Source organism: Desmodus rotundus, chromosome 2, assembly GCF_022682495.2.
Source record: "Desmodus rotundus isolate HL8 chromosome 2, HLdesRot8A.1, whole genome shotgun sequence".
Classification (NCBI taxonomy): Eukaryota; Metazoa; Chordata; class Mammalia; order Chiroptera; family Phyllostomidae; genus Desmodus; species Desmodus rotundus.
In genome coordinates this window covers 118437-145230 of record NC_071388.1, presented here as the reverse complement: position 1 = coordinate 145230, position 26794 = coordinate 118437, and the positions used below count along the sequence as shown (strand labels likewise).

At 50.5% G+C, this 26794-nt stretch overlaps 1 protein-coding gene across 1 annotated transcript; it reads right to left on the bottom strand.

Moving 5' to 3' along the window:
• Positions 1-991: 991 nt before the first annotated feature.
• Positions 992-15364, bottom strand: LOC123478983 (histone-lysine N-methyltransferase PRDM9). Its single transcript, XM_053916468.1, has 11 exons — positions 15301-15364; positions 14479-14574; positions 14011-14134; positions 13624-13737; positions 12528-12577; positions 10350-10506; positions 9653-9733; positions 9182-9453; positions 8701-8768; positions 7331-7524; positions 992-5201 (listed from the first exon to the last, which is right to left on the bottom strand). Exons 2-11 carry the CDS (start codon positions 14545-14547, stop codon positions 3412-3414), a joined length of 2919 nt encoding a protein of 972 aa, XP_053772443.1. The 5' UTR covers positions 14548-14574; positions 15301-15364; the 3' UTR covers positions 992-3411.
• Positions 15365-26794: the final 11430 nt, after the last annotated feature.

The window sequence follows — 26794 nt, the reverse complement described above, 5'->3', positions numbered from 1 at the left end:
GCCTGGGTGACATTGTGGCTCAACACAGTTCACGAGAACACATTTCACGGGATGTGCACTGGCCTCTGCTGGACGCGGTCGGCTTGGAGACGGGGGAGGGTGGCTGTTGCTGTCAGTGAGTGTGAGTCTAGCTGTCACTGCGGAACTTAACTCGTCACCTTGAACCATCAGGCTGTACATGGCCACGCTCTGCAGACAGACACGCGGTGGGGATCAGAGGCAGGTTTGGCTCGTCCACCCAGTGCCACCGAGAGCAGATGAGGAGCCCCACTTAGAAGGACCATCCTCTCCATTACACAACCAGCTTGGGGGCAAGGGCAAGAGACTCAGAATCCATCAGATTTCAGGCTGCAGTCACTCCTTGGAGCCTCCACTTCCAAACAAGGATAGTGGCTGTCAGCCACTGATGGGTGGGCGGGAGGGGAGTGTAAACACCCAGCTCCCTGTACAAGGTGGTCTGAGACCGTGTGAACTACAGGAGCAAGGCGGAAACAAAAGGGCCTGTTATGACTTAGCTTGGATAGCAGCACACCATTTTCACAGCACAGATCAGCCTGGTTGTGTGAAGGAGGGACTGTACAAGGGCGGGGCTGACAGCATGTGAATTTGGGGGACACCTTGGAGGCTGGCAGCTACACTAGGAATGTGTTTTGCTGCTGAAGGGGAGGGAGAGGGAACAGACCTCTCTCTACTCATCTGGGATCGCTAAGCCTTCTGGGAGAGCTCCAGGGTCTGTCCTGGTCTGGGGTCATGGTGACCATCACCTGGCAGTCTGTGGTCCCCTCCCCCCTGTATGTCAGTGCAGCCCCTTTGCCAGCGTCACACCAGGACTCTGCCCCTCTCCCATGCCCATGCTGAAAGCCACAGAATATTGAGTTTATGGTGTTCTCTCTGGGCTGGGCTGGTGGGGGGAGAAACAGGGAAGGGAAACAAAACCTGACACACACCTTCCTTTAAAAAAGCAAAAAAGAAAATAGTGGATATTTATTACTGGAATCCACACAGTTCATGTAGACACTCTTCATTCACAAGCCTGGCTCTGGGAGGACAGAAAGGTCATCGTCCAGGTCATGGGACTTGGGTGTCCCCCTTTGGGGAACCCACTCCAGCAGGAACAGGGTGGGTCGTGCTTAGGTCTCCCTCATGCAGGAGAGGGTGTGATGGGGTCCTCACTAATTGTTCGCTCTCTCTCTGTATTGAACTTGGCTCTGGTTCTAAGAAAAGTGTGACCTCTGGGAGCTGCTAGCACCCTTGCTATGATTATTCAGATGGGGATGTTTACCCTGTTCTCACCCTGAGTCTTGCTGGACTCCCAGCCATTGGGTCCACGGGAATTTTGTGCTCTTGGGCCATTGTGGACATCATCTGGGAATGGGTGGCCAGGAATGACCACCATTGTGCATGTCCATCATCCCATCAGACTTCACAAACAAAAGCTTAAAGATGCAGTAAGTACTAATTTCGAGATGGTGTCAGTGGTGCATGAAGCCCTGTGGGGCCCGGGTACGAGGAAAGTGCATCCCAGAAGCTGCCGTGTGTGGGCTTCATGAACGCCATATGCAGATGGGGCACACCTGTCACAGGAGAAACTCGGTTCTTCTTGCCGATGCAGTAAAGGATCACAGATCGGCAAGTGTACTAGCGTGCAAGCAGGGTGTGTTCATGATACGCTCGCATGGACGAGGACCGGCCTTGCCGAGGTGGGGGTGAAAGGCAAGAGCACCAGGTCCTTCGTCCTGAGGACTCATGTATTTGGTGGGATGAGGGCAAAGAAATCACATATTGACTGGTGGGTAAAAGCAGTGCCAGGCTCCACAGGGGCCGTGCCCACCCACACGTAGGTATGTGTGCGGGGGGGGGGGGGGGGGGGGTCCTGTTAGCCTGAATCCTTATCTCGCTTCAGACGCCAGTTGGTCATCTTGTAAGGCAGATACATGAGAGTTAAAGTTGAGGCAGTTACCCAGTTACCTAAGGGCTCTTTCTGTAAGCACTGGGGACCCTCTCATAAAGCAGATAGTGGCCAGAGGAAAGCGATTAGCCAAGTTTGTTTTCTGGGTCCTGTCCTTGAGCGCTGTGGACCCCCTCCCATCTTCTAGGCCTTGGATGAATAGTTTGAAAGCCTTTGCCAGACAGAGGAAACGATACCTAGAATCTCAACGTGTTAGCACAGTGTTTCTTGTGACGCTGGAACATCTGGCAATAGAATTGGACCAGGCTCAGGACTGCTGAGTTAGTGGGAGACATGTCTTCCTCGGCCTCCCTGCCCTGGCTTACCATCTATCCCACCTAACACACCAGTGCAGGGTCATGCTCTTCCCAGTGTCAGTCCTCAGCAAGGGGTGGGCAAGGGTCTTGCTTCACAGGTCACTCTCAGTAGAACCTGCCTGTGTTGAGGAGGCTCTGAGGGTGCGCGGGCTCAATGGGAGGGTGGTGACGTGGAGGGAAGCGCATCCCCCACCTCACGGCTGCTGAGTCTAGGTGGGGAAAGCAGTGGGGTCTGCTCAAAGTCTGAATTTGTCTACAGACCCCTACACTGTCCTTATCTTCCTCTGTCCAGCACTAAAGACCCGGGAGACATGGGCACTGAAGGCTGTTCAGCAGGACTTGTGATCTCAGCGATCCTCTGTGCTCACTCAACTTTGAATGTCAACCTGAAAGGCTGGAGTTCCCATTTCCACTGTACAGACTAGGAAGCAGGCAGAGAGAAGTTGAGAATCTTGCCTTACATCACACAGCTGGAGGAGACAGAGCTGAGACTCACACCCACTACAGACTGACGTGGAATCTGTATGCTGTGCACCAGGAAATGCTGACCCTGAAGGGGCAGCAAGGAGAGTGAGGAAGACCAGGTGCCCAGACTGAGCCAGGCTCAGTCCGTGCACAAGCATGCGTCCCTCCCTGCCAATCACCTCTGAGGCCCACAGGTTGTAGGAAACCAGGAGAAGAGCCAAGAGAAGCCAAGGGAGGAGGGTGGGGAGCCTGTTAGGAGAAAAGGCCCCATTGCCCAGGAATCCGCAGAATTCCCTTCCCTGATGAGTCAGATCCCTCTCTGGGCAGTAACCAAAGTAGACTGACTAGACTTAGGCATTTGCAGGAGGTGAATTTCTGTGGCTGAGAGAATGAGTTCTTGGTGGCTCTTCCCAAACTCTGCTTTCAGTGATGGAGGGAGTGAGGGATGTGGGCTTCATATTTGTATGGAGACAAAACTTGTTAGAATAGGACGTCAAAAAACCATGGAGAATGGTGCTGACATCCCCATATCACTATGGAACTGTTTGTCCATCTCCTCTCTTGTCATGAAATGGAGGGTTTGTTTAACCAGTTACTCCTGTACTAATTACAATCTTGGGGAGAGTACAGGGCCCTAGACTTCTTCCTATGGCTGTTGATATGCGACTTAATGCTAATGACTCACTCAGTCCCCTGCAAACACAGGGCTTCTCCCGAGTGTGTCCTCTGGTGTGTGATGAGATTTGACTTGCGTGTAAAGCCTCGCCCACACTCCCTGCAAACATAGGGCTTCTCCCCTGAGTGTGTCCTCTGGTGTGTGACAAGATGTGACTTGCGTGTAAAGCCTCGCCCACACTCCCTGCAAACATAGGGCTTCTCCCCTGAGTGTGTCCTCTGGTGTGTGGTGAGATTTGACTTGCGTGTAAAGCCTCGCCCACACTCGCTGCAAACATAGGGCTTCTCCCCTGAGTGTGTCCTCTGGTGTGTGACAAGATGTGACTTGCGTGTAAAGCCTCGCCCACACTCCCTGCAAACATAGGGCTTCTCCCCTGAGTGTGTCCTCTGGTGTGTGATGAGTTGTGACTTGCGTGTAAAGCCTCGCCCACACTCCCTGCAAACATAGGGCTTCTCCCCTGAGTGTGTCCTCAGGTGTGTGATGAGATCTGACTTCTGTGTAAACCGTCGCCCACACTCCCTGCAAACATAGGGCTTCTCCCCTGAGTGTATCCTCTGGTGTGTGACAAGAACTGACTTCTGTGTAAAGCCTCGCCCACACTCCCTGCAAACATAGGGCTTCTCCCCTGAGTGTGTCCTCTGATGTTTGATGAGATCTGACTTGGATATAAAGCCTCGCCCACACTCCCTGCAATCATAGGGCTTCTCCCCTGAGTGTATCCTCAGGTGTGTGATGAGATCTGACTTCCATATAAAGCCTCGCCCACACTCCCTACAAACATAGGGCTTCTCCCCTGAGTGTATCCTCTGGTGTGTGATGAGATATGACTTGCGTGTAAAGCCTCGCCCGCACTCCCTGCAAACATAGGGCTTCTCCCCTGAGTGGGTCCTCTGATGTTTGATGAGATCTGACTTGTATGTAAAGCCTCGCCCACACTCCCTGCAAACATAGGGCTTCTCCCCTGAGTGTATCCTCAGGTGTGTGATGAGATCTGACTTCCATATAAAGCCTCGCCCACACTCCCTACAAACATAGGGCTTCTCCCCTGAGTGTGTCCTCTGGTGTGTGATGAGGTGTGACTTCTGTATAAAGCCTCGCCCACACTCCCTGCAAACATAGGGCTTCTCGCCTGAGTGTGTCCTCTGGTGTTTGATGAGATTTGACTTCCAGGAAAATGCTCGCCCACACTCCCTGCAAACATAGGGCTTCTCCCCTGAGTGTGTCCTCTGGTGTGTGATGAGATGTGACCGCCGTGTAAAGCCTCTCCCACACTCCCTGCAGACATAGGGCTTCTCCCCTGAGTGTGTCCTCTGGCCTCTAATGAGATGTAACCCATCATTGAAGCCTTGTGAACACCCTCCATGCTTGGTCGTTACAGTTCTTGACATTCCTACTTTCACAAACAACTTGCCTGTGTCCTCTGGTCTCTCTTTCAGGCCTCTGCGGGGCTCTCCCTCCATCATTCTCTCATGCTTGCTGGAGCTCATTTGTTCTTTGGAAGGTTGGAAAAGGGGTCTTGAGATTCTCCTCTGACTGATCCTTTTAAGCAAAGGTTTGGATGTTTCTTTCACCTCTTGAGCTTCAGCTTTATCATTCCAGCTGTGAGTACTAGTTTGTTGCTGCTGCTGATTCTGATCCTCTGGGCAGGGTTCCTCTGCTTGGAGGTGTTTTCCTGCAGATGTTCCCATGAGACTCTGAGAGGGGTGGCTGCGTTTCACGTGTTGGCTGAGGAACTTCTGACTGGAGAAGGCCAGAGGGCAGGAGGGACACGGGTGGACCTCTGGCTTTGGTTCCGCTGAAAGATAAAGGTTTGGTCAGGGCAGATGTTGACGAGAATGCCTGGGCCGCACGACTTGGCTGCTGGTGAGACCTGCCCCGTGAGTCTTTCTTACTGTGGTGACAACACAAGCTCCGTCTCCCACAAAGCGTCCACTCGCAGCCTATTTTCCTTTTTAGTTTTGTGCAGTGCACCTTCTTCAGAAATCCAGAAAGCCCACATCAAGGGTCTTTCCTCATATTGCCCAGACTAGGGGCTTTTGAGGAGCACGAGAGGCCATTTCACTCCCTGTGCGGATGGGACTGCAGTGACCTTTCCCTTCTATAGGCATCTTCTAGGTCGTGTTAAAGAGCAAACCACAGGCTCCAACTAGGAATTGCTTCTCTGCTTTCCTAAACAGTAAAATAAAATGTCCTCCCTGACCTTGCTTGTGTGGCTCAGTGGGTTGAGTGCCAGCCTGCTAAGCAAAAAGTCGCAAGTTCGATTCCCAGTCAGGGCACCTGCCTAAGTTGCGGGCCAGGTCCCCAGTAGGGAGCGTGTGAGAGGCAACCACACACTGATGTTTCCCTCTCTTTCTCCCTCTTCCCCTCTAAAAATAAATAAATAAAATCTTTAAAAAAAGTCCTTCCTCAAGCCTCACACCAGACATTTATGCTTCATTTCATTCAGTGTTAGCCCATTTCAAATACACCGAGAAGTCGTTTCAAAATATTTCTCCAACTACACTTCTTCCACGCCCGACTCCTGTTCCTCTCTGACCCACCGCCACGCTCTCTCACTTGGAGATGAAGCAATCTCTGAGGGGATTCCCCACTGGAGTTTATTTTCTACAAATTAACAAAGCACAATCAGAACAGTGAACACAGCACTCTACGGCTGACGACTGCGCGCTTTCACTCAGGAGTCCCCAGTGTCTCAACTCGGATCATCGGCGCTGCATTTCCGGGCTGCGGAGCATCTGTCTGATCTCCGTTCTTACCCTCTGTGCTGAGACGAGACCCGAGTGACCCTCAGCCAATTCAACATCCACCTCTTTTCTTCCCTGCACTAGCTGCTCCCTCTGCCTGGGACCCTTTGCCCGCAGGTATTGTTGTAAATGTTATCTCCAGAGAGCCCTTCCCGGACCACCTGCCACACTGCGCCTCCCCTCACTCTGATCCTCCCTAGGCTCTCGTCCTGGATGAGTTTTCTCCAAAGCACTAACCACTGTGCAGTGTTATGTACATGCAAACACGTGTGCCTGGGCTTCCCTCCTCCACCGTCAGCCCCTCCAGAGCAGTGATTCTCGTCCTGTTAATCTGTACTTCCTGGTCCCAGGACCCTGTGCGCCAGAGTAGGATCTCACCTGACGATTCACTGAAATGACAAACAAAGGTGCCCTGCCTGAAGGGTGTGGCTCGGTGGGTTGGGTGTTGTCCCACAAACTGAAAGGTTACAAGTTCAATTCCCAGTCCGGACAAATGCCAGGGTTGTGAGCCAGTTGGGGGTGTGTGAGAAACCACCGATTAATGTTTCCCTTGCACATTGATGTTTGTCTCCCTCCTTTCCACTCGCTGTAAATCATTTAAAAAATAGGTTTTATTTATTTATTTTTTTTTTTGAGAAACGGGAAGGGAGGTGAAAAGAGAGGGAGAGAAACATCAGTGTGTGGTTGCCTCTCGCGTGCTCCTACTGGGGACCTGGCCCGAAACCCAGGCATGTGCCAGTGACCCTTTGGTTCGCAGTCCAGCACTCAACCCACTGAGCAACACCAGCCAGGTCAATCTTTAAAAGATAATGAATGCCTATAAAAAATGTTTTACTTAGAAGTATGGAGGAAAATTAATAAGAAACAGCTATAAAGGTGTCAGAAAAACTGCTTTGGTGAGAGCTGGTTAGTGCTTGAACACTTTTTTTTCCTTTTTTTGCCTCTCAGCCTGTCAGCACTATATGCATTTGTGTATTTTGGGCATGAAATATTTTAAAAAGAAAAAATATAAATATTTTGCCTAAGAGTCAAAGGCATATGAATTGTGAATTTCTGAAGCATCTGATTGGAAACATTACTGACTTTAGAGTGGATTTTACTCTACTTACGAGTTGGATCATGAATATTTCTATGGAGAATTCTCTCTTCTCTTTCTGTTTTGAAGAACAGTGGTGCCTACCTCTCCTGGCCGCAAGCTCTGTCTTCCACTTGCTGCCCCACTTGCTGCCCAGCTCCTGGCCATACTCGTCCCCGTACCAGACCAGCAGCTCACAGCCCGGCCTGACGACCCGGCAGGTTCGGTAGAAAATCTGCCTGTGGTATTGAAAGGCCACCAGGTTCTGCTCTTCATCATCCCGGGCGCAGTTCACATACCTGGGATTGAGGCAGATAAAGGGAAAGAAAAGCACAGCGATGAGTTCCCACTACCTGAAAAGCCCTTCCCAGACCACATGCCACACCACCCCCTTCAGCAAAGCAAAGTCCATGTCCATCTCCTCACTGACTCTTGCGGCCCTCAGGCTCTGGTGTCGCTCACAGCCCCTACTGCCCCTGGGGACCTTCTGTTCAGCGTCTGAGCGTCTGTCAGGGTGTCATGTGAACTCCTACCTCCAAGTCCTGCTTGCAGTGCTAATGCTGCCTAATACCATTATGTAAACCCAGGTCCAGACTTAACCTCCACCCTGACTGGCCATAATATCCAGTGATCTCTGGCTTCTCCAAACTCTAAATCAAGTTGTCTCACACCACAGAACCTGGTTCTTGATATAGGGCCTGCTTCTAAATTAGCTCACTAATTAGTCAGTACTCAGCCCATGTCTGTTTTCTCTTGAGAGGCCTTTCTCCAACCCCCCTACACTTTATTTAGGGTACCGTTCACTTGCCTCCCCAAGGCTACCGTAGAAAATTTGAGGTCTTTTTGTCTTAGTAAAATAAAACAGAACAATAGTAGTTGATTCCCATTCTGTTATCCCTGATAAGAGAGAGCCCCTCTCAGGAAAGGGGCCCGTGACCACTCCTCTGCAGGCCTCAGAGCCCAGCTCTAGTTAGAAGTGAGGCTGGGACGGTTTGCTGCCCCCCAGGTTTAGGCTGTCCTTGGTTTGTGCTATCTTGACACTGTGCACTTCTTGGAAATTATAGTTAAATGTTTCTAAAAGCAATTGTTTTATGTCTGTCTGCAAGAAGTCCCCCATAAGGACATGGGTTGTGTGACCTGTTTAAGTAATGTATTCCTTCATCTAACCTGGAATATAGTGAGTGCTTAATTAATGCTCATTTGATACATTAAAGTGTAATCCAGTGTCCCTGGTGAATCTAGGCTGTTCAAGGTCCTTTCCAGTGCCCTGATTGTGTCTAGCAGAGAGCTTTACATTTTGAGGACGTATGTGCTACTTTTCCCCTAAATGTCCCCTGAAATGAAAGAACACTGTATGGAGAAAAAGAGGAAAAAGGATTAAGGGAGACCGCTGAGCGAGGCATGATGAGAGGGAGAGACATATGGGCTTGTGGGGGATGAGTCCCCTCTGGCACCCAGAGACCCGTTGACCTCACCTCATCCAGTTGGCCCAGGATTTGTCCTTTCCATCCACATACTCATAGCAGTTTCTCCCCTTGGCGATCTGCGTTTCAGAAAAGAAGTTAAAGACCTTTTATTTTTTTCATGTGGAGGTAATAGTCAGAGGAATTATTTTACTCCACTGTCATCAAAGCTCTTGCAGCCTGCATGGGGATTCCACTGCCAGTTGTGACCACACGATATTTTCCTTACTCATCATCTACACATCTGAGTCTGGCTGTCCAATCAGAGCAGGAGCCCCACAAGGGAGGAGCCACTCCTTTGTGTCTGCACCACTTTGCTCCCACTTACGCTCTGATCCTTAAACAGGAGCTCTGTGTTCATGTGAAGTCCCTTCAGTACACACAGCTAACCATGTTGTCCCTCCATGTCTAGCATGTAGGAGGTGAGGTCCCTCCAGGCCTCAGAAGGAATGTGGGAAGCCAGAGGATAGTGGAAGAGGCAAATACTTCTCACCAGCCAGGAGTATCTGCTCTTGGCTGCCTCTTCATCTTCTGTGATGTGTCCTTCATAAGGGCCAAAGTGCAGACCCACTGGCAAATCAGCTGCCTCATTCCACACTCCAAGCCCAGCCTCAGGGATGCCCGATGGCCCGATTCTCAAACCAGGGGGCAGGGTGAGGGCTGAGCGGTTGGGATGCCCCTTGTCCGCTGCACTGTCCTTTACAAATGCAGGGGGCCCATGCACAGCGCAGCTGTCGATGAAGAAGTTCTGACACTTCTGACAATCTGGAGGCGAGAGCAACAGGGGTTAGGGAAGGTACAGCGCGTGTTCCTGGATACAAAGAGCTTCAGAGGGCGTCCGGCACTGACATCACTGAGACTCAATGCTGTACTCCAGGTCACTAGAGGGAGGGAATGATTTGGGGACCAAAGGACTGGATGAAATTACTGTATTATAACACGCTTCTCAGTGAGGGTCACTTACAGAGGTAGTCATCATCCTGGGGCTCGCCGATCTCTTCTCGTAGGCTGTACATCTTCACTTCAATCTCCTCTCTCCTGAGTTCTAAGTTGGAGAAGTCCAGGTGAGTGAGGTTGGTGGGGTGTGGAGTGTTAGTTCCCATTTTGTCATATAACACACAATCTCCTCCCATCAAATTATTACCTGTCCTTTTGCATACTCCGGTATTTTACTGTTAACTATTGGTTCAGAAGACTAAGACTCCACACCAACTACAGATGACTGATTCAGTTTTAGTTCCTAGATCTTCCCATTACCAGGTGTAACTTGCCAACCTGTAACCATTCATAAAGTATTCATGGAATGCACATTATGTGTTAGGCCTTGAGCAAAGGCCTGGGCACCCAACACCAATAAAGTGTGGCTGCTATGATCACAGATGCATTTGCTGGACAACTTGCACGTGTCACTTGTTTTAAATGTAACTTAACCTTTCAAACAATACACGAGCGATGTCTCCTTCTCTTCACTTTACACAGTAGCATTCAGGAGCTCGGAGCATTTACAGGATTTGCCCACAGCTCCAGTGCTAACTTCAGCCTCAGCTCAGCCCAGCTTGAATCCGAGTCCATCCAAAGTCCGCCCCCCAGACCCAGGCCATAGTTATCAGCCCTTCTGTAGGACTGAGAGGAACTAACGTTTCCAAACTATGTTCTCTTACCTGATTTTTGTCTAGTGTGCCGTCCAAAGGCACACGCTTCTCCAGGAGGGGACGCTGGATTCTGGGCCTGCTCTGAGTCACTTGCAGTCATCAAATTTGCTGTTCCTGACAATTCCTTCAAACTGTATTCACTGCTTAACGGCACCCTGGATGTTGCCTTCAATATAAGAGTCACATATTAAAAGATAGCATGTATTTAATTTTTTAAGGCCTGTGATACATTTTATATGCATGTCTTTAATACTTCAACCCTTGGAAATACCTAGGGAGTATGAATATTAGAGGGGATAGGGCCAATGCGGGTAGTGAATCCAATATTAGAACCCATGCCTTATGGCTCTTTTCTTTCAACTGTCTCTGTGATATTGAGAGTGGAGGATATTGGGAAGAGAATAAAGAAATCGTTGGCACAAACATATCTAGGCAGTAAATAAAATGGTGGTAAAATCTGCAATACCTTGGAAAGAATATTTGTACTTAGATTAGCTGGTTCCCACCAATTCTGTTTGGATAAGGCCGTATCAGTAGCTAGTTGTCTTCAGTTTCATGATCTATAAAACAAGCTAATTTTTAATGTTATAGTAAACATGAAATAATGTTCAGAGAAGCGTTCTGTGAATTGTGTGATACAGTATGAATGTGAGGTTACAGTCCTGCCATCAATTTACCCCTCAGCTCTCTCCATATTTCAAATCTCACAGAAATTACCTTCCGTGTTCATTGATCATCTCCTAGTTTAATTTATAATTGTGAAATCATTCATTCGGCAAACATTCGGGGGCCCTGATCTGGGCCTGTGACCTCTGAGAAGTCTCAGGTATGGACCAGCCTCTCAAAGAGCTCACAGTGCAGAGGTAGGCAGGCTGAACAAATGATTCTAAATAGGATGAGAGTGGCCTCATTGGAACTCAGAGAAAGAAGCTGTTACGTCACCTTACAAGAAACTGCATTTGAAATCAGTTCCAGATGGATGAGTTTCTATTGAAGAGTGTGTAACCTACATGAAGTCCTCAAGTCATGTTATTATTTGTTGTTTCCCAATCTTGAAACCTGAAGCTCCTTGGGGGTAGGAGATGCTTTCTTTGATTAGAGTGGGAGGCTGTGATCCTGGACATTTTACATTCTTCTTCATCTGGGCATACACTGTGCAAACTGCCTACATATCATACGCTTTCCTTCCTCAGAGGGTCTCAGCGCACCTCTCACTGGAGCAGAGAAGAACTTCGGTTGAAACCATCAGTCAGAGGAATGATGTAATGACATATAAGACAATGTAAACTTTAGAAACTGTGAGAGTTTATTTTTCTAGTTTTTAAAAAAGATTTTATCTTCTTGAGAGAGGGGAAGGGAGGGAGAAAGAGAGGGAGAGAAACATTGATGTGAGAGAGAAACATCGATCAGTCGCCTTTCACACGCCCCTCAACCGGGAACCTGGCCCACAACCCAGGCATGTGCCCTGACCAGGAATCAAACCGGCGATCTTTCGCTTTGCAAGATGACACCCAACTGGTCATGCTGGCCAGGGCAAAACCATGAACGTTGTAATGAGTGTGTAAGTGGTTTAGAGAAGACACTGTGGGTTAGATTGCACCACCCCTGATACTGAGATCTTAGACATATAGTCAAACATTTCTGTATCTCTGAAAGCTCACTTTCCTCATCGTAAATGGTGACAGTTATAGTACCTACCTCCTCAGGTTGTTGTAATGTAAGTGAGTTTATTCACGTAGAATGTTTAAAATCTGAAACATTGTGAGAATGAAACAACTGGCAGTTACTATTGTTGCTGTAGTTGTTAACTGTTAAGATGATGATGAGCCCTGGCTGGTGTGGCTCAGTGGATCGAGCGTTGCCTGCAGACTGAAAGGTCACCAGTTCCATTCCCCGTCAGGGCACACGCCTGGGTTGCGGACCAGGTCCCCCAGTTGGCGACGTGCGAGAGGCAACCTATTCATGTTTCTTTCGCACGTGTTTCTCTCCTTCTTTCTGCCTCCATTCCCCTCTCTAAACAAATCAATTAAAAAAATCTTTAAAAAAGGATAATGTTGGACAATGTGTTGAACAGACCAGGAAAGGAAGGCAAAAGTTCCCAGGGTACTTTCTGCATTTTCCTACTCCTACCTGCATTTCTATCTATGAGGAAAATTTTCTTGTCAACAGGATTTGGGAAATACTCACCTTCTGGTGCTCACTCCGTTCCCTTCTGAAGGCCACCCAAGAAGATTTCACTGAAAGATGGTGAGAAATCAGTGTTTTGGTTGGTAAATGTTTCCAAAATCTGGAGATCCTTATCAGGGACACAGAATTCTGAATGAGAACAGTCCAAGAACAATCCAGGGTGATTGGAAAAGGTTTTCTGAGGTATCGTAAGGCCTAGGCTTCTGTTGGGGCCATCAACTAATTTCATTAGAAAGATAAAGAAAATAGACAAAGTGCCATCCACACTTCATCCTATGTTCATACAGCATCTATCACATTTATTAGAAATAAATTGGCCTCTCCTGACAAAAATGTAATAAAAGTGACTGCACAGAAACTCCCTGTCTTTAACACAACCCTTTCTCCGTCCTGCTTTCTTCATTCACACTGGCCTTGTCCGGGCTACGGCACCACGGCCACCTCGCCTCCTTTCTCTGGTTCCCTCCCACCCGGGCACATACTGGCCGTCCCCGCCCTTCCTTAATCATTAGACTCTGGTCAGCACCAACAGTCTGCTGACCACAGAAGCAGAATTCCAGTCAAGTGAAAGATCGGACCTTGACTTCAGCTGTGTTTCAACCCCACACCCATGGAAGTGGACTGGCCCTACCAAGCGAGCACTCGTGATGCTGGACAGAATGGCACCAGGGCCGACACCAGGAAAGATACAGTGACCAACCCTCCCTACCCGGGGCCTCCCCCAAACTCCCGTAATCTCCACGGTTAATACCGTGTCCGTCTGTCCCCATGCAGGCCGTGGGCAGCCGGGTGTTGGAACTCTCCTCACCGGCCAGACCTGCCTCCCTCTCTTCCGATGACAACTATTCGCAATCAGTTATTTCTTATTCGCTTGTATGTTCTTATACACTTACTGCTTATTACTGTATCTATAAATACATGTGATTATGTTGCACCTGAAAGTCTACACGAATAGCCCCTTACTGTGCGACATACTGTTTGGCATCTTGCTTGTTCGCTGGACAAGCGAACCTGCTCCCTGGTTAAGTCCTGAGATGCAGCCTGACCTAAACAGGTCCGTGTCGGCAGGGCGGCTCTGGTTCCGCCTGCCCCTCACCTTGCTGCCTGGGAGTCCACTCTTCATCAGAGTCCCCAGGGTCCTCCTCCTGGAGCTCGGCGGCAGGCCTGCGGCGGCGGTGACACATGAAAGCTGGTCGCGGGGCCCTGAGACCTGGAAAGAGACAACACCTTTGTCCTGAAAGCAGCAACGAGCTCCAGGAAGCCCGTGTGACTGGCTCCCACGGGATGGGAGAGTCTACGACCAGTCGCTGTCGGCGCTGCACTGTCAGCGCCGGCCCTGCTCTGACCCGAAGGAGCAACTACCCCCCCCTTCGGCGTCCACTCGGGAGGGAGACGCAGGCGGAGGGAGGGGGCCGCCCCAGCCGCAGCCCGCCCAGCAGCCCATCAGGTCACCGGGCTCGTCCGGCCGGAGCCTGCGCACTACCTCGACTGAGGAGCACGTCGAAGTTCCTCTTCAGGTTCCGGTGCCGGCCTTTCTCCCCGACTCCCATCGCTGCCCACTCGTCCCCGGAGAAGTACAGGGAAACGTCTTTCCAAGCGTCTTCGGCCTGGGGAGGAGAGTGGACGCTCCAGTAACTCAGTGATGTGCGTTTGGGCCTGCCCTGCCCCGGGTGCAGGGAGCCGGCGGGGCCTCGGTGGTCCTTGTGCCGCAAGCACCGAGCCCGAGTCTCTCTGGGGCGGCTGTGTCAGGGTCCCCGAGCGGCTGTTCCTCCCGGCTGCGTCCCGGGCGCCCGCCCGCACTCTGCGCCTTCCCCCGCTTCCCTGACCCGGCCCTGCCACGCGGAGCCCCGTCTCTCCCACCAGCGCCCCGCACACGCGCAGCGAGGGTCACCCCGAGGGCCGGGCGTCTGCGGAGCCCTGCCCCCCGCTTCCCGCCCGCCCCACAGCTCACCTGAGGCTTCCGCCCCGTCCGCCCCGCTTCTCCCTCGGGGCGCTCCTGCGGGCCCCCGTCGGGGTTCATGGCGTCCCAGCCCCGAGTCCGAGGCGCCTGGGGAAGGAGAAGGCGCTGAGAGGGCCGAGCCTTTCCCGCGCTGGCAGGGCGCCGAGAGAGGGGGACGCGGGGCGCTGCGGGAGGAGGGGCCGGACGGGCCGAGCCGCGCTGCTGCAGACCCGACCGCGGGGGGCGCCCTCATTTCCCCCCTCCCCCCCCAGCACGCCCCCTCAGCGCAGGCTCCGGGGCTGCAGCCGGGCGTCGGAGGGCCCGTCGGCGGCGGCGCCAGGAAACGCACTCTTCTCAGGGGAGGGCTCGGGAGTCGCACTGGGTTCTGCAGACACCGGCACGCGACGGAGGCGCGGCCTCCAGCGACCGCAGTCTCTCAGGCGGAGACGCGGGCCTGGTGCTCCGGGCTGCGGACACTTACAGTGCCTGGGGGAGGGGGCGGGGCCTCTGAGGCCGAGATTTGGGGCTTCAGGTTCCCCGCCGTTGAGTTAGTTTCCAGGACGACGGCATTCGGGGTCTCTGAATTGGGGAGATGTGGTCTTCCCGGGCGAGCTGCAGGTAGGGTGCCCGAGCTGAGGGGAACTGGGGTTTTCAGGCAGTTTGGGGGTCTAAGCGTTGGGGGTTAGGAGATGTGGGGTCCTCCGGGTTAGCGGACGCAGGCCCCTCGATGCTGAAGGGATCTGGGGCCCCGCGGGATAAGGGCATCTGGGGTCTCTTAGGCTGGACTTTGAAGGTCTCGGGCTAAGGGTTCCACATGGCAAGGTTCCCCCTTACCGGTCAGTCTCCCGGGGCCCCTGGCGCGCTGCCCACCTCGCAGGATAGAACTCTCCCAGCTCCGCAGCTTCCCGCCCTCGGGGAGGTGTGAGGACGAGGTGGGGGTGAGGATCCTCCTGCCTGGATAGCCACGTGGAAGCAAGCCGCCAATCAATGCTGCAACCCCAGTGCCCTGCCCACCAATGGGCCGTCAGAAGAAGCTGACAGGGCGGGGCAGGGGGGCGGAGCCAGCCTGTTATTCCAGGGTTTGAGACTGGCAGGAGGAAGGCCCGCCCCACCCCGCGGGGATTGGCTGCTCTCCGTCCAGTGAGCTCCTGTCACACAGCCTGCAGCGCGGACAGTGGCTTGGCGGTTTTCGAGGCTTGTTTTCCTGTGGCTGGTGAGGGACCCACCGTGCAGGACCTGGGAGCCCCTAGCCGGGTGGACGTGGCCCTCCTACCGCCTGACAAAGTGTCTTTGTTCCACCAGACTGTAGTCGGGATCCCCAACTTTCGTCTAGGCCTTTCCGTGCCCTCCTTTTTCAAATGCACTTTCAGCAAGAGCTGCATAACCAGTGAGGACGCCGTCAAGACTGCATTGCATTCCGGGAAACTGTTAAGTCAGTAAATTCTGACCACCCAATTGGTAGACACAAAGAAAGTTCCAGAGGATTCAAAGATTTAAACACAACAAATGACATAAGTGCACTGGAAAACACACTGGGAGAATTTCACATCCCAAAGAAGTGGCGTTATGAGTAATAGGTATGTTTAAGTAACTCAGGTCTGAAAACATTTCAGAAATAGGAAGACAAGATAAAACCAAACAAAACTAAGTAAATTTAAAAATATATATATTTATTGATTATGCTATTACAGTTGTCCCATTTCCCCCCCTTCACTCCACTCCATCCTGCCCACCCCCTCCATCCCACATTCCCCCCCTATAGCTCATGTCCGTGTGTCATACATATAAGTTCTTTGGCTCCTACATTTCCTATACTATTCTTACCCTCCCCCTGTCTATTTTCTACCTACCATTTATTCTACTTATTCTCTGTACCTTTCCCCCCTCTCTCCCCCTCCCACTCCCCTGATAACCCTCCATGTGATCTCCATCTCTGTGGTTCTGTCCCTGTTCTAGTTGTTGGCTTAGTTTGCTTTGGTTTTGTTTTAGGTGTGGTTGTTAATAACTGAGTTTGCTGTCATTTTTACAGTTCATATTTTTTATCTCCTTTTTTTAGATAATAAATCCCTTTAACATTTCATATAATAAGGGCTTGGTGATGATGAACTCCTTTAACTTGACCTTATCTGAGAAGCACTTTATCTGCCCTTCCATTCTAAATGATAGCCTTGCTGGATAGAGTAATCTTGGATGTAGGTCCTTGCCTTTCATGACTTGGAATACTTCTTTCCAGCCCCTTCTTGTCTGTAAGGTCTCTTTGGAGAAATCAGGTGACAGTCTTATGGGAACTCCTTTGTAGGTAACTGTGTCCTTTTCTCTTGCTGCTTCTAAGATTCTCTCCTTCTCTTTAATCTTGGGTAATGTAATGATGATGTGCCTTGGTGTGTTTCTTCTTGGGTCCAGCTTCTTTGGGACTCTCTGAGCTTCCTGGACTTCCTGGAAGTCTGTTTCCTTTGCCAGATTGGGGAAGTTCTCCTTCATTATTTGTTCAAATAAGTTTTCAATTTTTTGTTCTTCCTCTTCTCCTTCTGGCACCCCTATAATTCGGATGTTGGAACGTTTAAAGATGTCCTGGAGGTTCCTAAGCCTCTTCTCATTTTTTTGAATTCTTGTTTCTGCATTCTTTTCTGGTAGGATGTTTCTTTCTTCCTTCTGGTCCACACCATTGATTTGAGTCCCAGTTTCCTTCGCATCACTCTTGGTTCCCTGTACATTTTCCTTTGTTTCTCTTCGCATAGCCTTCATTTTTTCATCTAATTTGCGACCAAATTCAACCAATTCTGTGAGCTTCCTGATTCCCCGTGTTTTGAACTGTGCATCTGATAGGTTGGCTATCTCTTCGTTGCTTAGTTGTATTTTTCTAGGGCTTTGATCTGTTCTTTTATTTGGGCCTTTTTTTTTTTTTTTTTTGTCTTGGTGCGTGTGTTGTGTAAAGGGGTGGGGCCTTAGGTGTTCACCGGGGTGGGGTAATGCTGGTCACTGCGCTGTGACGCTGTACGTGGGGAAGGGGCCGAGAGGAAGTAATGGCGCTTGCTCTACTCTTTGCCGGTTTTCAATCACTCCCTCTGTTACCCACAATCAAACTGGGCCCTTCTGGTGCTGATTCCGGAGTGGGTGGGCTTGTGCACACTCTAGCCCCCTGTGGACCTCTCCAACAAACTCTCCTGTGAGGCTGGGAGTTTCTCCTGCTGCCGCCTCAAACCCCATGGGTGTTTTCACTCAGAGGTTTGAGGCTTTACTTCCCCATGCTGGAGCCCTGGGTTGCGAGGTCTGCTTCGCTCCCCCACCTTTTCTCCCAGTTTATCTATGCGAGAATGTGGGGCCGCGGGGTCAGCTAGCTGCAGCCTGGCCCGCCCTGTTCCACAATCCGTCATCTCCCTGGGTCCACCAGCTGCCACCTTGCCGTGAGTCCTCTCCACCCTGGCTGCCTGTCTCCGCCCCGGCTGCCCCTCTCCAACCCCCCTACTGGTCTGGATGAATGTTTCTTCTTTATCTCCTTGGTTGTCAGACTTCCATACAGTTCGATTTTCTGTCAGTTCTGGTTGTTTTTTATTTTTAAATTGTTGTCCTTCTTTTTGGTTGTTCAAGGAGGCACAGTGTGTCTACCTACGCCTCCATCTTGGCCGGAAGCCTACAAAACTAAATAAATTTTAAAAATACTCAGAAAACCCGCAAGTATTTTGCATAAAAATAAGATACCAAATTTGAGGACGGTTCCACAGAGCAGGGTCAGTGTAACTGCTGCTGGCTGTCACGGGATAAAATGGGAAGAGTGTCTCTGGTCCTTACCTTATTTTGAGCACATAAATATACCTTGATTTCCACGGATTGCAAATAAACCAACTAGCTAATTATTACTGTGAAATTGCATAAAGGGAAACCTCACTAAAGTAGAGTTGGGGGTCAGTGGGGGTGCTGTCACATAGCACCACCCGGGGTCCATTACAGGAAAAATTGTCACAGGCCCCAACATGAAGATGTACCTACATGTGCTCCCAGGAGAAACCGACTCCCCAGCAACTCAGCCAGAGAGAAACCAGGGTCACCCTGAACCCACGCTTTTCTCCTCTGCACTTTCGTTTGAAATGACCCCTCTCAAGTTCCTCCTTTGTCCCTGTAAAGTGACGTACGTCTTCTTTAATTGTGGAGCTTGCCTATGATTTTTGCTACAGCTTGATTGTCCTAAATTGCAATTTTTTACTGTTTCCGAATAAACCCCTTATCTGCTGGTAAAATGACTGACTGCTATAGTTTTGAGGTCAACACAGTTTGGTGGCCCGTATGGGGATCCGGAGGACTCCTGGAATCCCTGGGGCTGATGAGCAAGCAGGTGCAGTGTCCTTGCTCTGAAAGGCTCGGGGAAGGGTCCTTTGGTGCAGACTCTCCGGTGATCATTTCCAGAATAGCCATCCAGAAATAGCATCCTCATGCCCTCTGACCCAGAAATTTCACTTTTCAAAATTTCCCCTGGTAGCCCTGGCCTGGTAGCTCAGTTGGTTAGTGTCCTGCCTATGTGCCAAGATGGTCAGTTCATTCTCCAGTCAGGACACATACGAGAAGCAACCAATGAATGAATACATAAGCAGAACAACTCTTTCAAATTAATAAATGAAATTAAAAGAAAAGCATAAAAAATTTCCCCCCCGTTTTGCTTCCCTGTGTATGAAATGAAGTATGTTTAATATATTTTATCCAACACTTATATAATAATAGATATAATTTTAGTATATATCTGACTAAATTATCGTTAGTATATATCTTACTAAATAGTAATATATCTCACATATTTTAACAAATTTAGTAGAAGAGAATTTGTTAAGTTATGTTTTCTTACACTGTGAAATATGGTAGAACATTAAAAATGGGTGAGAATATATGACATTTCATTCAAGAAACAACCTTGTAAGGTCGTTCTAATAGAATTTAACAGAGAATAATTTTCTAAGTAATGTTGTGATGTGAGAAAAGTATCCTGCAAAACAAATTGTGTTAAAAAAAAAAACAAACAGGCAGAAGACACGTGCTGAAAGGAGACGCAGGGATCAGGGTCTGGGCAACGTGCAGGGGAAACTTGCTTTTCCTTCATGTCATTTGGAATGTTGTGTCATTTCTTTTCTCCTTTACTTGGAATAAACCTATCTATACATATTTTTTGTAGATAAAAGAATGGGTGAGAAGTAGTTGGTTATATATGTATGCATTTAAAAATGACTCACCAAAAACTCTGCCCACCCTCATTACACCCAGTGGCCCCGGCCGCCTTCCTTATCCGAATAGCACCCTGACCACCCAACATGTCCGATTTGCATCCAGAGCTCTGTTCCAGCAGGAACACTTCCATAGTGCAAAATGTACTGTGTCACGCAGTTACTGTTTGTTTGAGAGATGAAGGCCATTTATTATAAAAACAATTTTATATTTAAGTACTGGATCCAAGGTCATTTATAGAAATGCTATTAAGAATATTACAAGCCCTGAATAGTGTGGTTCAGCTTCTGTGTCTGGCATCTGGCAACTAGGGTTCATTGTCCAGCTCCAGCTCTGGAGTCTGGCTGTGGGGTCTTGGTTACGGATCTGGGTCCTGTGTCTGAGGTCTGTGGCCTGCGTTTGAATCTATTGGGATGTGGGTCTCGGATCTGAGGTCTCTTTGGGTGTGGCGTTGGGGTCTCTGGGTTTGTGTGGGGTCCACGTGCATTTCTATAAATTTATAGTCGTTGGTTCCAAGTCAATGCCAAGAGGAGTCAGTCCCAAGGTTGGGGTGTGGTGATGACGGAAACTTCAGTGCAAATACCTCAATTTAAAGACAGAATGGCTGTGAGCACAGAAGGGGTGTTAAGAAGCTCAGCATTGTCACAGGTGAAGTATGAAGCAGCACACTGTGTATCGACTCAGCAGTGCTGCTTCTCAGTCACGTAGCAGCAGGGCTGTGCGGAGGCCCCGAAGTGAGGCAGCCCCGGGGCAGACCCCCTCTCCCGCTGTGCTGCTCAGGCTGCTCCGCTCACCTGGCTGACCTTTCATTTCCTCTCTGCTCGGCTGCATTTGCACATGAAGAAGTGAAAGTTGGAAAAGGAGCCCCTCTGAGATCAGGCTGGGCGAGCACAGAAAAGGCCTCTGGTGGTGTCACCACAACAGACTAGATTATTACTATTTTTAAATTATGCCGTGTTTTCCTCTAGATCGTTTTAAGGCCAAATTGAGATGGCCTTTTTGTTGTTGTTGCCACTTACTTAAATTATATAGAAGAATAAAAATAGTTGAAAATCCTACCCAAACAGGTAATAACTGCTATTATATTAAGTATATACGCTTCTAAACAAGGTAGGGGTTGTGGGGTGGGATGGGCGGAGGAGGGCAAAGGGGAAAAATTGGGAAGCTGTAATAGAATAACAGTAAAAAATTATTCAATAAAAAAGTATATACCCTTCCAGACATCACTACTTGCACATTTCCATTCTTCCACTTTCTCTGGATTTAATTTATTATTCCGGGTTTGTAAACTGATGCAAAATTGAATTTTCAGGCTTTCTCTTTAGTGTGTGGATTTATCAATACATTTTTTCCAGAGTGTTTTTATGTACTATTTTTATTATCGTTCAGTTCAAGTTATTTTTTTAATTTAAATATATTTATTGATTATGCTATTACAGTTGTCCCATTTCCCCCCCACACTCCACTCCATCCTGCCCACCCCCCTCCCTCCCACATTCCCCCCCATAGTTCATGTCCATGGGTCATACTTATAAGTTCTTTGGCTTCTACATTTCCTACACTATTTTTACCCTCCCCCTGTCTATTTTCCACCTATCATCTATGCTACTTATTCTCTGTACCTTTACCCCCCTCTCCCCCTCCCACTCCCTTATTGACAACCCTCATGTTCTAGTTGTTTGCCTAGTTTGCTCTCATTTTTGTTTTATGTGTGGCCGTTAATAACTGTGAGTTTGCTGTCATTTTTACTGTTCCTATTTTTGATCTTCTTTTTCTTAGGTAACTCCCTTTAACATTTCATATAATAAGGGCTTGGTGATGATGAACTCCTTTAACTTGACCTTATCTGAGAAGCACTTTATCTTCCCTTCCATTCTAAATGATAGCTTTGCTGGATACAGTAATCTTGGATGTAGGCCCTTGCGTTTAATCTTGGGTAATGTAATTATGATGTGCCTTGGTGTGTTCCTCCTTGGGTCCAGCTTCTTTGGGACTCTCTGAGCTTCCTGGACTTCCTGGAAGTCTATTTCCTTTGCCAGATTGGGGAAGTTCTCCTTCATTATTTGTTCAAATAAGTTTTCAATTTTTTGTTCTTCCTCTTCTCCTTCTGGCACCCCTATAATTCGGATGTTGGAACATTTCAAGGCGTCCGGGAGGTTCCTAAGCCTCTCCTCATTTTTCCAAGTTCTTGTTTCTTCATTCTTTTCTGGTTGGATGTTTGTTTCTTCCTTCTGGTCCATACCATTGATTTGAGTCCCAGTTTCCTTCTCATCACTATTGGTTCCCTGTACATTTTCCTTTGTTTCTCTTAGCATAGGCTTCATTTTTTCATCTGTTTTTCGAATAGATTCAACCAAGTCTGTGAGCATATTGATAACCAGTGCTTTGAACTGTGCATCTGATAGGTTGGCTATCTCTTCGTCGCTTAGTTGTATTTTTTCTGGGGCTTTGAAGTGTTCTGTCATTTGGGCCATTTTTTTTTGTTTGTTTGTCTTGGCGCATCTGTTACTTTAAGGGCGGAGCCTTAGGTGTTCACCGGGGCGGGGTAATGCTGGTGGCTGTGCTGTGATGCTGTATGTGGGGGAGGGGCCGAGTGGAAGTAATGGCGCCCACCTCACTGTCCTCCGGATTTCAATCTTTCACTTCGATACCCACAATCACACTGGGCCACTCTGGTGCTGGTTCCCAAGTAAGTGGGCCTGTACACACTCTAGGCCCCTGTGGGTCTCTCCAACAACCTCTCCTGTGAGGCTGGGAATCTCTCCTGCTGCCACCCCAACCCCCAGGGGCGCTTTCAATCAGAGGTTTGAGGCTTTATTTCCCCGAGCTGGAGCCCTGGGTTGCACGGTCTGCTTCGCTGCCGGCAGTTCGTCAGGTTTATCTGTGGGCAAATGTGGTGCCGCTGCAGGGTGCTACCCGCCACTCTGCCTGCCCCGTTCTCCGCCACTCTGAGTCCGGCCCTCTGGGTTTATCTGTGCAAATGTGGGGCCGCAGGGTCTGCTAGTGCTTGGACTGCCTGCGCCATTTGTCCCACACTCCGCCAGTCTCAGTCCCGCCACAGCCACGTGAGTCCTCTCCACCCCGGTGCCCGTCTCCGCCCCTCCTACCAGTCTGGATGTGTTTATTTTCTATTTCCTTGGTGTCAGTCCCCCTTGCTGTTCGATTCTCTGTCAGTTCTGGTTGTGTGAGGAGGCGCAGTGTGTCTACCTACGCCGCCATCTCGGTTCCCCAAGTTCAAGTTATTTTTTAACTGCAATTGTAATTTAATTTGCGGGTTATTTAGAAGTGTATTTTATAATTTTTAAATATAAGGACTTTCTAGTTATCTTTTCTTACTGATTGCTAGATTAGCTGCAATGAGAGCAATAAACATACTTTATATAATTTCAATCCTATCATATATATTTTTGAAACTTGCTCCATAGTACGACATGCTCACTGTTAAAAAAAAACAAAAACAAAAACAAAAAGCTTGAAGCGTGGTTCTCTGCTGCCATCTCTTGTTCATTTTGGGAATAACACCTTAGTGCCGGTCACAAGAGAAATGGTGGATTCTGGTGGATTGTCACTGATTGTTGATGACAATGGTATTTAGAAATGTATTTTAAAAGGTCTAAATGTAAGCACTGTCCAGTTACCTTGTGACTGGTTTCCAGATTATGGCAAAGGAAGCAATAAATGTGCTTTATGTGCCATTTGTTGGACTTGCCGTATACTGTGATAGTCAGATTTTTAGAAGTTCTGAGTGCGCTAGAAAATTATTTGTAATTTTCCTTGTTTGTTGAGGATTCCTGAAACTATGAAGGAAGTAAAATCTATTTAAAATAAATTTTAAACCAAGAGGCTAAAAAAAAAAAAAAACGTTATCATTTTATACGTGAAACCAAACAAACCCTTTGGCCAAGACATTAATACATGTCCCAAGTGTGCATCTCTGCTGCCATCTCGTGGGAAGTTTGGGGAATAATGTCTTAGCACGAGTCAGCAGAAAAACTGGTTGATTATAGTGGAATATCAGTGACCGTTGATTTTTTTAAAGACTGTTTGAGGTACAAGTATCAGGTCCCAATAGAAGTGGCCAGTAGGAGGAGACTAAAGCCATCCTCTCTGAGCATCCTCTGTTTTTCCAGGCATAAGGAAGTCCCCTTACAGATGGAAAAACAGAGCAATCCTCTCAGTGGTGATGACTGGAGTGCAGGATCCGGGATGATTCCCAGAAGTTAGGCCAGTGATGTGCATCCCAGCCTGCGGAAACGGTGCGCTTTGGCAGCAATAGACCAATTGACGCAGACTGGAGAAATCAGGCGGGGGACAAAGGGAGAGCACGGCCACTCTCTACCTGAGAGAGGGCCCTTGGGTCAGAGAGAGCTCCCGGGAAAGCCCGACTCCTGCCCAGACACGCTATTATTGCCTTTCGGGGCACATTACATCCGGAATGGTCCTCATTACTGTTCACAGCATACCCGCACTAATTGCATTTACAGAAACGCAGGGAAGAATGCCTCTGATTACTTCACAGAGAAGGATGTTACAACTCCAGGAAGAATATGGTAGAACTGGTTATGCTCTGTACCTGGGTGGTTTAGCACAGGCATTAACGAAAACGATACCCACTGAACACTGGATGCTTCAATGCAGGGTGAGGGATTTTCACCAAAAGCAAGTCTCACAGCCACCCAGGCGGAGCGCAGGACTGGCTCCCCACGTTAGAACCCGTCCGCGGGCGAGAGACCCACACGCCAGAACCCGCTGCACCGGGCGCGGAACAGTGGCCGGGACCCCATCCCGGCCCAGGTCTCTAGTTCTTCCCTGGACACTCTGCCTCTGCGGGGGTAAGAGACAACCCGAAGTGTGGTCTCCGGGACAACGCGCGGTCCTCTGGATGGCAGGGAAAGCGGTGAGTTCCACAGACAGGACCCAGGGACCCTGTGAACCAGGCCTGATACCTCAAGGGAGGGGCACATTGCCCCAAGGGAGGCCTCTGTTGGGGGGCCTACCCTGCACCTGCCCGGCCCCGCATCACAGTCCCGAACCAGCCAGCCATGCCTTGGACAAAAGCCATCTCCTGGGGCCTCCCCCCTGTTCTTAAATCGGTAAAGGGGATCCCCCTTACGAATGGGAGAACAGGGGGATCTTCGCAGTGGGGGGGACGGGACGGAGGGGTCTGCGGGTGTGCCGCCACTTAACCAGTTGCTCCCACCCCGGCCTCATGTATCTGAGCCCCATGGAGGCAGAGGGCCGCTTATGGCGGGATGCAGGTGTCCTGCGGTGGTCAAGGGACGACGTGGGCACTCCCCGGGCGAGAGAGGGTGCCTGGGCCCTGAGACATCCCCTGGGAAAATCCGTAGCCCTTGCCCCAGTGGCTCCTGTGGCCTCACCAAGCTCCTGCCTTGGGGCCAGGTCCTGCTCATTTGGGCAAAGGTTCGCCGCAGGTAAATGCCTTTTGTGGACACCAAAGATAGGAGGCCGCCAAAGCCTTCACAGACAGAGGGGTTCGAGCACTGGGGGCCCGGGGTTGGGGCGGTCACAGTCCTTTCTCCTGTAGTTTAGCCCAGACTTTAGAGACTTGAAGCCCCTCGGTCCAAGTTTGGCTCCCCAGAGCAGGGTGGGGCAGTTTGAGCTGAAGAGAGACTCTTAGCCGCCCAGGCGGGGCGCAGGCCTGAGTCTCCACGGCCCCCCCCCCCCCCCCCCCCCCGCAGCACCAGGTCCCCACGTCTTCCCTGGGCACTCTGCCTCTGCCGGGGTGGGAGACATGCTGGGAAGTGTGGTCCTGGGGAAAACCGGCGGTCCTCTGGGTGGCAGGGAGGGCTTCCAGTTCCCCGGACATGAGCCCAGGGACCCTGGGAACGTGGCCTGATATCTCAAGGGTGGGGCACGGATGGAAGAACAGGGGGATCTTCGCAGTGGGGGGGGGCGGGACAGAGGGGTCTGCGGGTTTGCCACAACGTTGACCAGTTGTTCGCACCCCGGCCCCATGTGTCCGAGCCCCATGGAGGCAGGGGGCCGCCTATCGCGGGATGCAGGTGTCCTTCGGGGATCAAGGGAGAGCGTGGGCACTCCCCCGTCGAGATAGAGTGCCTGGGCCCCGAGAGAGCCCCTGGGAAAATCTCCAGCCCTGGCCACATTGGCTCCGGTGGCCTCCCCAGGCTCCTGCCATGGGGCCTGGTCCTGCTCACCCGGGCCCAGGTTCGCCGCAGGTGAATGCCTTTTACGGACACCAAGGACGGGAGGCCGCCGATGCCTTCACGGAGAGGGGGGTTGGAGCTCTGGGGGACTGAGGTCGCAGCGGTCACAGTCCCTTCTTGCGTAGTTTAGCCCAGACTTTAGAGAGTTGAAGCCGCTCGGTACAGTTTGCCTCGTCGGGGCAGGGTGGGGCAGTTTGAGCCAAAGCAAGAATCTTAGCCGCCCAGTCGGGGCACTGGCCTGAGTCCCCACGGGAGAACCCTTCCGTGGGCGTGGGTCCCGCCAGCCCTGGACTGGTCCACCTGGCGCGGAACCGTGGCCGGCCCCACGTCTTGGCCCGATACCAGCCAGCCGCGGCTCGGACAAAAGCCATCTCCTGGGGGCCTCCCCCCAGTTCTTCCATCTGGAAAGGGGACCCCCTTTCCGAATGGAAGAACAGGGGGGTCTTCGCAGTGGGGGGAACGGGACGGAGGGGTCTGCGGGTTTGCCGCCACGTAGGCCAGTTGCTCACACCCCGGCCCCATGTGTCTGAGCCCCATGGAGGCAGAGGGCCGCTTATCACGGGATGCAGATGTCCTGCGGGGGTCAAGGGATGACGTGGGCACTCCCCAGGCTAGAGAGGGTGCCTGGGCCCCAAGAGAGCCCCCGGGAAAATCCCCAGCCCTGGCCCCAGTGGCTCCAGTGACCTCCCCAGGCTCCTGCCATTGGGCCTGGCCATGCTCGCCCAGGCCCTGGTTCGCCGCAGGTGAAAGCCTTTTGCGGACACCAAGGACAGGAAGCCGCCGATGCCTTCATGGAGAGGGGGATTGGAGCTCTGGAGGACCGAGGTCGTAGCGGTCACAGTCCCTTCTTGCGTCGTTTAGCCCAGACTTTAGAGAGTTGAAGCCACTCGGTCCAGGTTTGCCGCCGCGGGGCAGGGTGGGGGAATTTCAGCCAA

Excerpts from the sequence above, each read along its gene's own strand:
- LOC123478983 (XM_053916468.1), bottom strand. The coding sequence starts at position 14,547 with ATGAACCCCGACGGGGGCCCGCAGGAGCGCCCCGAGGGAGAAGCGGGG. Across the intron at positions 14,135-14,478 it reads GGACGGGGCGGAAGCCTCAG|GCCGAAGACGCTTGGAAAGA; the intron begins GTGAGCTGTGGG and ends TCTCCTCCCCAG. Across the intron at positions 13,738-14,010 it reads CGACGTGCTCCTCAGTCGAG|GTCTCAGGGCCCCGCGACCA; the intron begins GTAGTGCGCAGG and ends GTCTCTTTCCAG.